The sequence below is a fragment of the Athene cunicularia genome (genome assembly GCF_003259725.1).
Source record: "Athene cunicularia isolate RWA chromosome 1 unlocalized genomic scaffold, athCun1 chr1_part2, whole genome shotgun sequence".
NCBI classification, from domain to species: domain Eukaryota; kingdom Metazoa; phylum Chordata; class Aves; order Strigiformes; family Strigidae; genus Athene; species Athene cunicularia.
Window position 1 is genome coordinate 4,136,612 of NW_020799092.1, and position 17,436 is coordinate 4,154,047.

General features: G+C 40.0%; 1 protein-coding gene across 10 annotated transcripts in view; it reads right to left on the reverse strand.

The window, feature by feature from the left end:
- ATF7IP (activating transcription factor 7 interacting protein) overlaps positions 1–17,436 on the reverse strand; it is a 108,476-nt gene that overhangs the window by 78,784 nt on the left and 12,256 nt on the right. For 2 of the 10 annotated variants that reach the window (XM_026868571.1, XM_026868570.1), the window contains exon 1: positions 14,474–14,767. The exons of 3 other annotated variants lie outside the window; for them this stretch is intronic. In XM_026868571.1, coding sequence (XP_026724372.1) covers positions 14,474–14,547 — 74 coding nt within the window. In that variant the 5' untranslated portion in view covers positions 14,548–14,767. Of the gene's footprint in view, positions 1–14,473; positions 14,768–17,436 lie in introns of those variants that run through there. 5 more of the 10 variants (XM_026868582.1, XM_026868577.1, XM_026868578.1 and 2 more) reach the window with 5 other exon arrangements.

Below are 17,436 nucleotides of genomic sequence, written 5' to 3' on the forward strand. Positions count from 1 at the left end.
TGTGTGTGTGCATGCATATGCACAATGACAAATCATGAAGGAGGATGTGTCATTACCTTTAGCACAAGATACTATGACCTAGAGAATAAAGCACCCCTCTCTGGTGGTGAAGATGACCTTGTTTTCTCAGTAGGGTAAAGAGGTGAAAGAAGATAAACTAACCCTTGTGCGTGAAACAAAAGCAGTTTTAATATAAGCAAAGCAAAGCAAAAGTCCATGCGCGGAAGCAAAAGCAAACAGATTTATTCTCTACTTCCCATGGACAGGCGATGTCGGGCCTTCTCAGGAAGCAGGGCTCCAATACACGTAGTGGTTGCCTCCGAGGACCAAGGGTGACCCCCACCCCCTTCCTCCTTTCTCCCAGCTTCATACTGAGCAGACATCATATGATATTTCCCTTTGGTCAGTTCAGGTCAGCTGTCCTGGCTGTGTCCCCTCCCAAGATCTTGCCCACCCCATCCCACTGGGGGAAATACCAGAAAGAGCCTTGGTGCTGTGTAAGCACTGCTCAGCAGTAGCCACAACACCAGGGTGCTATCAACACCCTGCCAGCTCCCGACATAAAACACAGCACCGTGAGGGCTGCTGTAGGGGAAAACCAATTCCTGTTCAGCCAGACCCAGTACAGGACAACACACCCTCTCCTGCCAAATAGCTTTCTCTCTGGAACTACATCAGAACTGGATGTAGCTACGCTTTCTGATGGACAGTATTAGAATATTCTCTCCAAAATGTTAATAGAGTAAACCAGATTCTGTTTAGCATGTGAAATGCTGGGGTTTCAACCCCAAGCCCCAAATTAAGGTTGACATATGGATGATTCCCAGAGCCCTTCACAAAGGGGTGGTGAGTTTGCCTTTGGGCTTCCCTCTGGGGTGCGGCCCTTGCAGGGAGAGCCATTGGGTAAATGAGCCCCAGGTGTCCCAAATTAAGTAAACAAAGGTCAGGTGTCCCACTTGGGGATAAAAGCTGAGACCACTTGCACTTGTCTGTTTATGAGGTGGATGCACTTTGCAGAGTTCCCTGTTGGGGAAGGACCTCCTGCCTCCCTGGGACTGGGCTCTACTCAGGTCTGGCTTTTGTAAATGTGGGCTGTGTAGAGATTCAGTGTGTGGCTTCCTTGGTCTTATGTGTTTGGTTTGTTGACTTGGTTGTCTCCTGTCCCTTCTATGGGAGACTGCATTTCACCATTTTTTTCACCCGTTGTTGGTTGTGTGGTGTTGTTGTTGGGGTTAGTGGGATTGATGTCAATTATGTATAATCTGACTTGTTTGTACCCCCAGCGCTCACCCATGTACTGACCCTTTTGTATCAAATACAATTTAGTTATTGTTTCATCTTTATGCTGGCTGTGTCCTCTATGCCAGGCCTAATAATTGGCAAAACAGCATGTTTCAGCAACAGTGACAGAAAACTGGTTCCTTTGCTATTTTTCTCATTTTGTCAGACAGACAGATTTTCTCACTCTCCCTCTCAGAAATATTTAAAGAAAGGGACAATCCTCTTTGTATCTTTTTTTGCTGTGGCTGCGTATTTTTTTGCTTCACAGCAAGATCCAAATATAGTTCTTCCCGATTCTTTTTATTGTGTAGAGCAGAATTTGAGGTAGGAGTTCTGACAGCAGAACTCTGGGTTTAATCTTTCAAGCACACTTTAACTTGAAGGCTTCTGCATGTTTGAAATAGTGACTTCACAATGGGCCTCCTAGACACCTCTGTTTTGTTCAGTGGTGATCCTTTGTCACAGAGTGTATTTAAGCCCACAACCAGAGTACCAGATTTTAAACCATGAGATCCAAAACTAGCCCTCAGAGTTCTTTCTTAACTGAAATGCAACTGGGCTGACATCATTAGCATAACACAGCTCTGGTTCAGTCTGAAACTGTGCAAAAATGATGAAGGTGGCTAGAAAGAGTGAGCAATGAGCTTTAAAGCTTCTTACTCTGTCTTGGAATCCTGTTGGCCAGTGCCTTATGTCACAGTAGCTTCAGAAGGGCTAACTGTTTTAGTTCAAGTTCTTCCATCTTTCCACTCTTATCCAGGCAGGAAGATTTGTTTATCTTTTAATGGAAGAGGTTTTACAGCAGAGGGTCTGGCAGCACTTCTTGGAAGATCTTCCTTAAAAGATTGAAAAAAATCCTGCCCCAGTCTGAACCCTTCAGAGAACATGAGGCTTCTCCAAGAAAAAGAAGGACCATCTACATGCTCAAAAGACAAAATCCAGTTTGCTTCTCTTTGGCTTGCTTCATCTTCTGCACTGAATTTGAGTAAGCTGCGGAAATGATGACAGACCTAAGCCAGGAAGCATTTCAAGAGAAGTTAGACTTGAAAATAGAAAGGTGTTTATTCAGTCAAACTAAATGACAAGTGTGCAAAAGAACCACCTCACATTACACCACAACTTCCACACATTTATAGATCTTTCTCATTGTTATTCTACATGAACATAGCTTTCTGTAAAGCCACTTTCCAAATTTAATGAGATAAATTAAGACTCCAAACGAAAAGCAAAATACACAAAAATTATGTAACAGCCTTGGACAGAGTAAAATGAAGAATTCTTTGTTTCCTTGTAAAATGTGATCCTTCCCTGAAACCACCAAAAATTCTGCTCTATAATTACCAATTGTTGACACCAAAATAAAGGATCAATATGTGTTTTTGCATTGACAAATCCTACACTCATATTCCTCAGCCCCTCATTTCCACCCTATGCTATTTCTACTATATTGACAGAACAGATTGTAAAACACAGCACATGGAGCCATTAAATGAGCTGCTCTCCCAGCAGCCTTTCAGATCAGTTTTCTGATCCATCTCCTTTTCCTGTGTCAGTGTAACAAACAGGATGGCAAAGGCTAGGAACAAATAGCTAGAACTAGGAAGTTACAAGGGATATTTAAGCAATGTTGATGCAAAGTGTTTAAATCACACCTTACATTATTTCCAGCCCATTTTCCATCTACTCAAGCTACATGTGGGAAGGGTGTGTGTGTGGGGGGGTGGGGGTATGTTTCCCTAACCTGCCCTCTCTACATGTGTTTTCCATCATGCATACCTACACACTCCAAATTCTCAGTTCCTTCCACCCTCTACATACATTTCTGCACTCCCTTTTCCCCATACTCAACAGCAAGTTGAAAAAAAACCAACAAATGCTTTTGCCTCATCAGTGCAATTTTACTGCTGCAAGAATGTCTGAACTGTTCAACATTATGAGGTATTTAATGATAAACCAAAACTAGCAAAAGATTTGTCTTGAACAGTCACTGTAAACCAGAAAAATTCAGAAAGTTGTCAAGCAAGTAAAAATCTGTGCAGCTGACCAGCTGTCCTAAACTAAGCCATCCCAGCTCTATCAGTGACCTGTCTTCCTTTAAGACTGCTGGGAAGTCAAAAAATGAAGCCAGAGATAGTGAAAATCTGCATCTCAAGGAATTTCAGCTACCGATAAAACTTTTTAAAATGGTTTCAAATTTGTGTTTGAAGATGTCCACAATCACCTCACCATACCAGTGGACCACTTTCAAAACACAATGTGGGAAGGTTCTGAAAAGCATCTGTTCTGCCCATTCACAGTATTTTCTTTAGACATTTGATATTTAATCCAATTCTACAGGGCTGCCCTGAGAAAACACTTAATGACAGACATACACCAGATAATTGATTCAGCTTTCACTGAACTGAGAATCTCTGATCATCCTTAACTGAATCACCTCTGCAAGCTTTGGCACAATCCAATATTCATCTAAACAGTTCTTGGGACAGATGCAATGTCCATAGTTTTCAGTAATGAAAACCAACAGTTGAGAACACTTCCATAAAGTTCTGGTTCAGCACAGATAAAAATTAAGACTCTTCTTATATCAAATATACTTACAGATGCCTCAGCACGTGAAACCAATGCTCAAAAAAAAATTAATCTTATTTGGAAGGTTTCTCTTAAGTACTGTGACCAAGAACAGAGCAAGCTTAGAATTATTCCTTAGAGATCTTGCTCAGTAAAAACCCAGTATGAACAACATAAATGCCTACCATTATTCTCCTGCCTGCCCTCCTCAAACTAACCACCACACAAAAACAAGATTTCATCTGAAGATTTGGACGCAAGCTGCTAAGTTATTAGGGCAGAGACTATGTTTACATCTCACTCAGACATTACAATTAGAGCTGAGGAAGTAGATTGGTTAAACACACAAAAGTAATTCAACACCACATAGAGAAGAACTGACCTTCCATAAACAGACAACACAGAAGTTAGCGTATTTTTTTTAAACAATGTGGGTAACTCAGCTTGCTTTGGCTTACCAAATAATTTGAGAAAAACACAGAAATTATGAAGGATGATACCTATTACAGTAGCACACCAAAAATTTCATCCTGGAACATCCCATTATTTTTCTGTCTATTCTATTGCCAAAAGCTTCCCAATATCTAAGTTATGAAGAACAAGGTAGAAGACCAGTAAGCTGATCTACCTTTGAAAAAGCAGCATGGTGCTTGTGGCACTCCTGTGATGAAGCAATGAACCCAACACCTGTCTGCCATTTTAAAAAAAAAAATAATCTGCTCTCCTGTATTGTCTGGGGTTGGCAGGAGCAGGCCTTGCCTCTGGCATTGTCCAGAAAGTGTGTGCACATGCACAGTAACAGGGAAGAACTCCATATAAGTATCAGAATTGCCTTGAAGTAAAGAAATCTGATGGCCTGAAATAGATAGCTGTATGTCTTGGTAACACATAGTTACTTCTCCAATCCTGGTTGAGGAAGGTGCCACTGACAATTACGAAATGGACAGGACAGGCTGAAATGGATTCTCTCTCACATGGGAGAGAAAAGCAGTTTCTTTGTGTCTGAAGCAGTACCACATAATCCTCTCCACACCAGTTGCTTGGGAGTGACACATGTCCTTAGTCCAACCATCCTAGAAGATATTCTTAAATGCAACCCTGAAGAATATCTGAGACATGTCTTAAGATGTGTATCAGGAGACTATATGGGTGTGCTCCTTCTCTGCCTCAAAGTTGCATGGCTAGTGGAATAGAATGCTGAATACACACCTAAGGAAGTAATGGTCCCTCATGCCAAGAACCAACTCCTAAAAAAATAACAGAACATTCAGCACCAAAAGGCATTATGGAAAAGGAACTGTTTTGTTCTTCAGGCTTTCTTCCCTTCTAAAAGTCCCAGTTCCCAGAAAGATAATCTATAACCAGGCTAGGCATAGAGTCAGTCTCACCAAAAGTTAAATAAAAATGCTCAGATTCTTGCATGATCATCTTGTTCTGTAAACCATGCTCTGCTTTTCAAGGTATGGCTTTTTCAGCTTCTCTGTTCAAGATCTCTTCAAATCTGAGGTTTCATAAGAAAGACTAACTTCTCAAAGATCCATAACACTGCAAAATTTGTAATCTTTCAGGTTATCCAAGCAGTGAAGGTAAGATGAAGCAGAGAGCATGCATATTGAATTCAGCTCTGAGTAGTCAGATACATTCTCAACATCTGTCAGTCTGAAAGGATGTGTGAAGATTTAACACTAGATCCAGGTATAGTGCAGGCCAAAGGCCTGGAGATTCCAAAGTCTTCATATGCCAAACGCAGAACTTCACTAGCAAAGATACAGCAGTCTGTAAAAGCAGAGAAGCACTGAAAGCAAAAAAAAAGGAGAACAAAAGAGAAGTCCTGGGACAAGAACATAGTAGCAACAAATTCTTTATGCCTTGCTGGACAACTGGAGTTTCAGGGCAAGGTCTGTCTGTTTGCTGGCAGGACAACACACATAAATCCCTATGGATATGTATGGCTTTGGCCAAAGAAGACACCAAATGACTGTTCCTCACAATCACATAAAATTGCGGGGGGATGGGGATGATCCCAAAATAAAACTTTGTGATTACTCTCATACTTGTTTTCTACCCACAGTGCATGTGTGTGTGCATGCATATGCACAATGACAAATCATGAAGGAGGATGTGTCATTACCTTTAGCACAAGATACTATGACCTAGAGAATAAAGCACCCCTCTCTGGTGGTGAAGATGACCTTGTTTTCATTTCAGTACCACTACCGATCAACAATTTAGCCCTGTCAAATCAGCATTATTTCCTGCCTCAGTTTTCTTGACTGTAAAGTGAGACAGATGAGTCTTCTGTAAACTCTACTAACAGAAGTCAGGAATTGTGACAAAGTGGTCTAGAAGAATCTTGCCTCTTGCATTTTCTTAGGAAAAAAGCTTCAGCTAGTCAGCAGGTACAAATGAAAGACTCCGTAACACAAGTAAGAAAACACAAAAGCAAATGAATGTATGATGTAAAGACAGCTTTTATCCAGTTTATGCTTTTAAGACGATAACACATTTCAAGTTCACAATGGATATGGAACAAGTTTCATAATCTTAACATCTACACTCCACATAAATTCATTGGTTTTCAAGTAAAATAAAGAGTAAGAGAAAGATTTCTAATACATCTGAAAATACAGATCATGCCATTTTGGAATAAAACCACCCAAAATGCTTTTCTTGTAAGATTACATGGTGTTATTTGAGAGAAAAAGGTAAGGTTACATGACTGCCAGATTATGAATTCCTATTATCTGACATGATCTTCTGTGAAGGTTAACATTGATTCTGAGCATCCCGGGTTTAATTCTTGATCTTAGGGACATTATAACTCTGTGGAGGACATATTTTACCAAGTAAAGGACTTCCATATTATTTAAGAATGTTATTCAGATATTGAACTCCTTTTGAAGAGTGGAAGTTTGCATTAATAAAATCATTCCTTCTAAGAAAATTCCACTCTGTGTGGTCTTTTTTTCACAAGGATATTGAAATAAATGTAACCAAAACCCCAAAATACTCAAACAATTTATAGAAAATACAAATAACCAAAAATTTTAGACAGTGCTTCTAGAATCCATTTCCTATATCAACTCATTCAAGTTTATAAGAGCATGGAACAGAGACATCGGTGTATCTTGGTGGGAAAAAACAGAACTACTTGTGCTCCATTATCTGAACATGGGCACCTTAGTTTAAACAAAGTACAATGCCATGTTTTATCTTAAGAGTTCTGAAGTGAACAGGATGCAGAGACAGAGGCTGTAGAAAGCTGTGGTAAATGTAGAGTTCAAGGAACTTAGGAACACACAGGATGAGCCTCAGTAGCCTAAGCACAGGCAACTAATGCTGCTTTGGAAGCTCTAGAATCTGCATGAAGCTAGCAGATGTAACACAAGACCTAGAGGAGACCAAGCACCCTTCTGGAATCACAGGTGAGATTTAGAAGTCACATCCTAGAACATGTAAAATAGCTCTACATGACTACGTCTGTCAAGTGATCTCTATCCTTGAAAACTAAACAATAAATTCCAGAATTGTAGGAAACTCAAAGCAAATACCTTCTTCCTTTCTCCAAGCTACTAACAAACAGTTTAGCTGCTACAGAGAAAGTCTCTTGGGGACTAAAACTAGCATTTTGTTGTATACCTTTAAGGGGGTTGAGTCCCCCCCTAAAGGAATGAAATCTCCTTCATATGTTTAACACAGCAAAAGAAAAGTCCAATTCAAAATGATCCCTGTGCTTCACCTAAGCACAAAGATTACATGAGCTCTACTAGCTCAGTAACAGTTACAAATTAATGAATTTCCTATTTTACATAGAGAGGAAGACTTCTTGAACCTCTAAAAAGGACTGGGGTGACAAGCTCTTCAGTGAATCAGTATCATTTCCAGATTTTGACACAAATAAGAAGCGTGGCCCAGTTCTGCATGGAAACAACAATTAATAACAAACATGGATTGTCATATTACGTGAATGAGAAACATCATCATTACAGTTTTGTTACATCTAATTTCTACAATGATATCTCAGAATAGCTTAGAAAAAGTCTCCATTAAAATCTTGAAGGTGTCAAGGTCCCCTCCCTTTCTGAAACAGAATTAAAGGAATTTAATGATGTTTCTAATAAAAATTTTAAAATCAAATCACTTTACCTCTTGACTGACCTCGAGAAACTGCTCATCTGAAATACTGTACTTCAAACTATGTAGTTCCAATTACCTAACACTTAACCTGGTGATTGATCTCCCAAACAAGTGATTTAATGCACAGTAATGAAGGCTATTCATGAAATAAACCACCTGCTTGATAGGTAGCAGAAAACAAGCTCCTTTTCATCTTTTGTAAAATACATGACTTGTGAATGTTAAATAGGAAGACTGAAATCCAGCTATAAGTTCCAATATCCTTGTTAAATGAATGCTAGTTCTTTGTTAGAAACAAGTCACTTCTCTTTAGTCTCCCTAAAGGAAGCCCACACTAAGTTAGAAATAATCATGGCATGTCCAAACCAACTGATAGACTGTGTCATCTACTCTAAGTGACTCAAGTTACATTTAAATGTTTAACTCTGATAGTTCCTATGATAGCTGCATTTTCTGTGCCAAATGAACACACTTGGACTTGGTTTTGAAATGCCTCTCCTCCATTACTGAACTGACTTGATAATTTCCTTGCCTTAGGAATACAAGCTATTATAGAAAATTTGCCATATACTGTCAGCAGCGCTTCCTGGAAAACACATGCAGCTCTTGTGCTGGCATGCATAATACTTGATTTATTTTAGCCAATAAAAGAAAACAGATGCATTCTACAGCTCTATCACTTTGAAAACTAGCTCACAAGACATTCGCTTCATTCTCCCCGCTGCTGTCAAACACGTAATAGATGCCATTAGGATAGTCAGCACAAAACCCTGGGCTAAAGCATATTCAGAATTCTCTTTCCATGACATCTTGTGCTAGCAAATCCAGGTGTGATAAACCTTCCTAATTCCCCCTTCCTGACCCCATAATGAAACCAACTTGCATGCCCTGTAAGTTGCTGATGCTGTACCTCAAAGCTGTAAAACATTTTAACTGTTTTCAGTAAAGGTAATAAATTAATTGTTTGCAGCACAGAATTGTAGAATGGTTTGGGTTGGAAGGGACCTCAAAGATCATCTAGTTCCAACCCCCCTGCTATGGCAGGGACACCGCCCACTAGATCAACTTGCTCAAGGCTCCATCCAACCTGGCTCTGAACACTTCTGGGATGGAGCATCCACAAGCTCCTTGGGCAACCTGTTCCAATGCTTCACCACCCTCACAGTAAAAAACTTCTTCCTTATATTCAGTCTAAACCTCCCCTCCTCCAGCTTCCACCCATTGCCCCTCATCCTGTCATTACAGTCTCTTGTAAAAAGTCCCTCCCCAAAACTTCTTGTAGGTACCCTTCAGGGAAGGTCTCCGCAGAGCCTTCTCTTTTCCAGGCTGGACAAGCCCAGCTCTCTCAGCCCGTCCTTATAGGAGAGGTGTTCCAGCCCTCTGATCATCTTGGCAGCCCTCCTCTGGACTTATTCTAACATTTATATATCCTTCTTGTGTTGGGGGCTCCAGAGCTGGACACAGTACTCCAGGCGGGGTCTTACAGAGTAAGTGGCAGAATCACCTCCCTCGACCCACTGACCACACTTCTTTTGATGCAGCCCAGAACCTGGTTAGCTTTTTTGGGCTGCAAACACACACTGTTGGCGTATGTTGATCTTATCATCCACCAACACATCCCAGTTCTTCTCCCCCAGGACTGTTTTCAACCCACTTATTACCCAGCCTGTATCTGTGCTTGGGATTTCCCCGGCCTAGGTGCAGGACCTTACACTTGGCCTTGCTGAACTTCATGAGGTTGGCCTGGGCTCACCTCTCCATCCAGTCCAGGTCCCTCTGGGTGGCACATCCCTTCTGCCCAGCATGTCAACCACACCACACAGCTTGGTGTCATCAGCAAACTTGCTGAGGGTGCACTCCATCCCACTATCCATACTGCCAACAAAGATACTAAACAGTACTGGTCCCAGTACCGGTCCCTGAGGGACACCACTTGTCACCAGTCTCCACTTGGACACTGAACCATTCACCACAACCCTCTGAGTAAAGCCTTCCAACCAATTCATTATCCACTGAGTGGTCCATCCATCAAATCTGTATCTTTCCAACTTGGAGATCAGGATGTCATGTGGGACAGTGTCAAAGGCCTTGCACAAGTCCAGGCAAGTGACATAGTCACTCTTCCCTTATCTATTGATGCTGTCACTCCATCCTAAAAGCCCACCAAATTTGTCAGACAGGATTGTCCCTTGGTGAAGCCATGTTGGTTGCCACCAATTATCCATGTGCCCTAGCAGATCCTGTCCTAGATTAGCTGATCTTTCCTAAGTAGAGTTCAGATCTATTCAGGATAGCTAAGCAAGACTTCACCCTTCCTTCTATAAGGTTCCTGATGGAGAACACAAAGAACCTCTTCCTCTCCCACTCCAACACACACATACAGAGTGCAGGCCTATGCCACAACTGATAGTTATGCTTGTGACTGATGATAACGTCATTGAAGGTCTAAAACATGGCAGTATGAAAGTCGCACTGTTCACAGCTTGAAATATTGTTCTCTGATTTAAAAAAGCCTAACAAAGCAGATGTGTTCCTTTTGCACTTACATAATGTGAAATTTTAGGTCAGGTCTGACCACAAATTAAGATGACGGCCCACAACAAAGGAGAAACAAAATTAGAAATAAAAATATAAGGTCACCGACTACACACCACTAGGATGACTATTTTACTTTTCTTGACCATAGAGGTTTTCATTCAACAGTTACAAGTTCTGCTGCATGAAGATTAAGCCTTTCCGACTGTCCATTCATGAACGGAGGGGACGGGAAAAAACACACAAGTATCCAGAACCACTGCAATGTATCTGGTGAAGAGTACCGAACACTGTAAAGCATGACAAAAGGAACCATTTCTAGGCTCATCAGAGCACTAAATGCTCTTTGCCATCCATTTGCTGAAACTAGAAAGGCACTTGGCTAATGCAAAGTTGGATAACTTTCTCGACCTCATTATCTATATATGTTGACTAAGAGCCACAAGATGAGACAGTCTAGAAGTTACTCCTGGGCAGAAGACCTAGACAACTATTGTGAGGTCCCACCACATCAGTGTAAGGCTATGCATGGCTTGGCTAAGTATGTAGCCAGCTTCAAGTCAAACTACTAATAAATGTTTTTAACAGCCCTTGCTAGGTAACTGTATCCAATAACCAGAAGTTTAGATAACACGGAAGGCTCCATGCCAGCATTATCCCATGTAACCCAGCTGCAGAGTTGCCACAGTGCGCAAGTCATACATCACCTCTTCCAAATCCATATGCCATCTAAGTGCCATATGTTGGCCACTGTTTTAAGCCTGTCTTCAAACCAAGATTAGTGTCTTTCTGGAAACAGACAAAACACAAAATTCACTGCTTCCTTTACTCAAAGCAAAACAAAAATGCACCATTTTTTAGTTGGTCTGCTTCCAGCTTTCCATTACTTCCCTGTCTTCCCCCCAGATTGAAAAGCCTATTTTAGTAGCCATTTCTGCTTTCTGAAGAAACATAGTCAATGTAATTACCACTTTATATTTTTCTTTTAAAACTCAAGACTGGGCTGCATAAGCAAAACCAAAGCCTGCATCTTAAGTATGGTACATACACTTTTGGGACCCCAAATGTCAAAGAGATATGGATAAGCAGGTCCAGTAGAGGACAACCAAGACAGCTGAGATCTGGAGAACATGACAGATGAGGCGAGACTAGTGAGTTGAATTTGTGTAGTATGAAGAATACATATCTAAGTAAGGAGAACTAAGTGTTCTCTACAACAACATAATCAGCATTCATAGAGAAGAAAAAGCTAGGCATTTTTCGGAAATGCAGAGTACACTGATGAGAGGAAATAGATACAGCTCACAGCAACAAATTCTAGATATATACAGAGAACATTTCTTTACCACAAGGATGGTCCAACACTGAAAGAGCTTGCTCAAGAGGGGTTGTGGAATCTCCAACCCCTGTCCACGTCAAACCTCACCTTCACAAACCCTGAAGAAACCTTATATAATTTTGCAATTACCCTCCTCTGAGAAAGATGTCAGACTAGATGACCTCCAGAGGTCCCTTTCCAACCCAAATTATCATCTTAACTTTGGAATTATTTAAAAAGCTTTTAAATCAACTTAAATGTTTTATTGATACAGGGTTGGGGGAGGGTGTAGTAGTTTTTTTAGAAAAAAGGCATTATCAAGGCATAATTGAATTATATGTATCAGGTATTTACATCAAGGGACTTTGTTCTAAGACAAATTATTTTTAAAAAATCCCAAAGTTTTATTTCCATTAAACCACCTCAGTGTTAATTCTAATATTATGATTTTGCATTTACTGAATCCCTCAGTTGTTCCTCCATTATTTTTCCTCAGGATTGACATGAGGCTAAATAGTTATTTAAAAAGGTCAAGCAGCATGACCTAGATAAAAAGTCTTCAAGGCCTTCTAGAATTTCTACTGTATTTTAGGTTACAAGGAGGCACATCTCAGAAAAGAAGCATTCTCAGCCAATTATCTTAGAACTCCTCATGCAGATTACAAAGACCTGCTTATACCCTTTGTTGAGAAATGTCTATCATGCACTCTCTAATATCTTCCAGATTTTAAGCCACCTACAAGATATAGTGTAATTTCACTTTTATCGAAAAAACCTGAAAATATTTACAGTAGTCTTCTGTCTTTTCTCTTTCATTATGAATCATGTTATCATTTTCATCTCCATGGCTATTATTTCTCAATTTTTAACAATCTTTGTTACCCTTTGCTTTACTAGTCAAGGTTTCCTCAGGAACATTTTGTCTCTTTTAATCAGTCTTCTAATATTTTTCATGCCTCACTCAACGCCATTTCTCCTCTACCATTCCCACAACTACACTTTAAAAAAAAAGTGGGAGGGGCCCTGAATTGCTTCCTTCATATTGCAATGAAAGCAAGACTGATTTTTAACAGAATTTACCCTTTATGGACAACCTTTATAGTTGTTAAATGTGATTTCTAACGTAATTTTTTGGGGGAAAATCTACCACACACCTATTTACACACTTTCTCACACACACACACACACACCCCACCTCCCATTTTTCTACTCTTTTTAGTCAGGGCATACATATAACTAGACTTCTAAATGACAAGCAAAATTGTGTCCCATATAAAGTTATCACTAAGAGAAAAGTTATCGAAGGTTTAAAAGTCAATGGGATATATACAGAAAGAAACTCATTTGGCCCAAGTTGCTGGCATGTATAATTTTATTTGCCTGTATCAATGCAGACGTATACCTTTCTCTATTATCATTAAACTCCCCCCGTCCTGACTATCAAACAATTACAGTTCTTTTCCCTAGCGTATTTACATCTTCACTATTAGCCTTAATTACAGTTCATTTCAAAATGGTTCCAATACTTTTAGTCCCTATCACTGCCATTTAAAACCTAAATAATCTACCTGCCTGCTTTACCCTTCTCCCTTTTTAGCTTTATTCTCTACAATTAATCTCATTTTTCCTTCAACCAGATCAGGCCCGTCTACTGGCAGTTCCACATCCGTACCTTGAGCTGCTGTCTACCTTTAAATGACCAAGTTTTCCTTGGCCTGTTCATGCATCTCCAATTATCTCCTTTCTCTAGATCAGACTTTCCAGATTCGATTTTCTTCTCTTACATTTCCTCTTTCCAGTCTCCCACCCTGTCACAACTTTGACTTGTAAAACAGAACAACGCAAATACATTTGTGCATAAATAGTACATCTGCCCATGCTGTCATTTCATATACTACATGCATAACAATACAGTATATTATGTAATAATATATACTTTAATTTTGTTAAAATTTGCTGCTTTAAGGCAAGCTTATTGTCTCTAGAGGGGGGAAAGATCAGATAAAACGTTTTTCTGATCTGCTTCCCTATTTACAAACACACCTCTTCACAATTTATGTAAGTCCACTCGAGAACATGCTTTTATACCAAAAGATACGTGGACAACAGTTCAGTGTCCAATACTTTTACAGCTTTGCCATCTCAAGAAGAATTCAAACTACAACAAAGATATTGAAGTTTCTTCATAATACCACGAAGCCAAAACCAATGCTGGATTTAACTTTTATAATTCTGCACTCTTTTCAGGGGTAAGCTCACCTTATTGCTGATCCTCCATGTGCATCAACTGATGTCACTATAGAGACAAAAATAACACAGTAGCAAAACAGTAGAGGTTTGAACCAAACAAAACCAGTAACATCAGCAGCAAAAAATACATACTCAAATTTCTAATATTTTTAACGTCTTCAGTTTTACTTCAGTAAACATTTTACAGTTAATGTTCCCCATAACAACAGCAACCCAAAAATAATTACAGCAAGAACAAATTACTTCCGGGCTTCCCAGAAAACACCTCTTGTATTTAAATTTAAATCCTGGCATTATGCCAAAGTGGGGGATGGACACCTAAGTGGAAAAATAACTTCAAAGGCCTCTAAAACATTAATGCAGAAAATGAGATGCTGCTCTTACCTGGCAAGAAGGTGGGCACGTGCAAAATGAGTTTCCTCCTCTGAGTAAGCCACTGACGTGTAGCTCATTTGCATAAGTATCACAAGCTACAAGTAGACTTCCAGGTCAGCCATTTTGATACTAAAATCTTGTTTTGTTTACCTAACAGCACGAGTACTGTTTTTTAGCCAGCCTGAGCTATGCTGTTGTACCTCTCAGCTAGTAGTCTACATCTGCTTGTTAAAGCCTGCTAGAACTCCCACTTCTCCACACAAGTGGCTGAACGTGTCAGGAGTGCCCCTGCAGCACGCTGAGCATGCCACAGCCTCCCAGGGAACGTTGCAAGTGCAAGTGCCTCCAGTCGGACTCTTTGTGCTGCCTTATGTGCTGCCAACTATTAGCACTGCAGCAACTATGTGCAGTGAAGTACCTCCCACATACCACACAGTAGTACCAACAACCATACATTTATTACAGCACAGCGCAAGACAGCACATGCACAAAAAAAAGCTGAAATTTCCTCTGTGTTTTCACTTACTATCAATCTAATTACACCTAGGTTGCTTTGTGCATCTTTCCACATTCATCAGTGCAGCTCTTTCGGTCCAGAAACCACAGTACTCCTGCAGTCCATGCACAGAAGTCCATGACACGTGTTAGTTGCTGCCGACACAGAGCCAGACTGCAGTTACAGCTAGCTGGCGCCAGTAAAAATTTACATACAGGGGGCCTCACTTCAAGACTAAACTGCAGCAGGATATTGCTGAGCAAAGCCTCCCGACGCCACCCCCCTACCCACCCCCACCCCGTGAGACCACTATAGATTCTAGAACATATCCTACAGTTATTTGCTTACTAATAATCCAGATCCATGTCAGAAGTGCTACCTTTACTGTTTATATAAATGAAAATTGACAGTAGTCTCTTGCAAAACAAATTCCACCTTGAAGCCTGTTCCCAGGTAAGATGCTACATGCTGCACTGTTCACAAGAGATTCTGGTGAGCTCTGTGTGGTTAACACCGAAGAAATGGGTATGCTCAGTGCTCGGCAACCAGCTTTTTTAAAACTGGTATTTCCAGTATTTTGCAGCCTACCAATAAGTATCAGTCCCAACTGGAACAGATCAATCCATTTTTAACCTAATGCTGACAGGTAACATATCTGGCCATTTAATTTGCTGTTTCAAATTTAATTTTTCTTCATTAGTCAGACAAAGACAAGAATTCCCCATTCTGAGCTGTGGACTTTATCTTTTCAACTACCTAAAAGGTACAATGACAGGTACAGACAGAAGCTTGGATTTCAGCCTCACTCTGACTTCAGATAGTTTCTTGATTCTTACGTTTTTTCTTCCAAAGTCCAATTACATTAATAAATAAATTACATTTTACAAATGCTTATTCTAGAAGTCACTGTACTATTCTGGGGGAAAAAAGGAAGCCAGGCTTTGCTTACTATTAAGTGTACGTATGTAAAGGATGAATCATTTGCCAATACCTTTCTCCCCTCATTGGCTGCCTTATAAGAAACTCAGAGCATGAAAAACTCAATGCAAATAAACATACTATTTGTTATACTAAACTATAAGCATGAATTTGAGGAACCCTAAATAAAATCAAGTTAAACCCACAATAATGTTTGGCTAGCTACACAACTAGCAACACTGCTGTAGTTGCAGCCTGGCACCATGTAGTGGAAAAGGAAAGATGGAGATGGTGATTCTTGTCAATTCCAGCAGTACAAGGCAGAGTGGCTCAGATTCATAAGAGTCTGCTTTTCACCACAGGCCTCTTCTAGTTCCCTGCACTGTTCCTCTTTAGAATGCCAACAGCATCAAGGCTATATATAGTCAAATTACTTTGTATGTCCCCTTTTCCACTGTAATTTGCTGTACAGCTGGTTCTAGGTTATTTGAGCATAACACAATTTGCTCATCTGTAATGTCAAAACCATACCTATTTTGTGTCTGAAATTATTTAGTAATGCAAATTACTCTTCACTGGTTGTTACAATTCATCCTCAGCTGTTGTATTCAAAAGCCTAAAGTGATGTGTAAGGGAAAAATAATTATTTTTCCCAAATGACTGTCATATTAAAACGACAGTCATTAACTATAAAAGTGATCTGGTACTGCTCTTCTTTTATGTCACGTATATCTTGATTTATGTTACTTTCAGACAGATTTGTGTATGTTAGCACATTTAAGCGCTGTGCAGAATACATCTTTCAGTGATGCTGTTGTCATTTGCAGAATGAATCATCAGATGAACAGCCTCTGAGCTTAAAAATAAAGGGCACCAATGCTGCTTTAAGAAAAGCAAACCAAAAAAACCCTTCTGTTTTCCACATACAGCTGCCACCACCTCCCCCCAGCTCTACAGACTTGTGCACAAATACCAGATTAATAGTATGATTCTCAACACAGTGAAATAAATACTGCAAAATAAAAGCCTTTACTTGGAACACTTTCTATTCTTGGCTCCAGTGTGCTCACTGAAGGCCAGGCCAGAGTTTGCCCCTAGCCTTGATGGGGAGATCCCCATCTGCCATCCGGGGGAGGCACCACCCTGATTCCAGAACGTTCTGCAGAGTCACTCCCCCCCCCCGCATTAATTCAGCAGTCCATTCCAGTTTGTTTCAAATCCTGCCTGAAATTGTTTGCTCCCAAAATATCTGTCAAAATAGAAGACGTTTCTGTGCAAATTGAGACAATTCTGACTATTAAGAGGAACATAAAAAAACCCAAGCTGCCTTAGAATGGTTCTAACCAAGTACAATTTAGTAATGAAAAACACATCCAAATAGTTGGAGCACAAATGAAAATAAAGTAAAATATTTTTCTTATAATCAAATACACCATTTGCAAAAAAAATGGTTGAAAAAAATGGGAATCAATACACTCCTTCAGAGTAAGCGATTGTTGGGTATTTCTCTTTGAAAACCATGTGTATTTGAGGTTGCTATCCCATTAGCAATTTATTT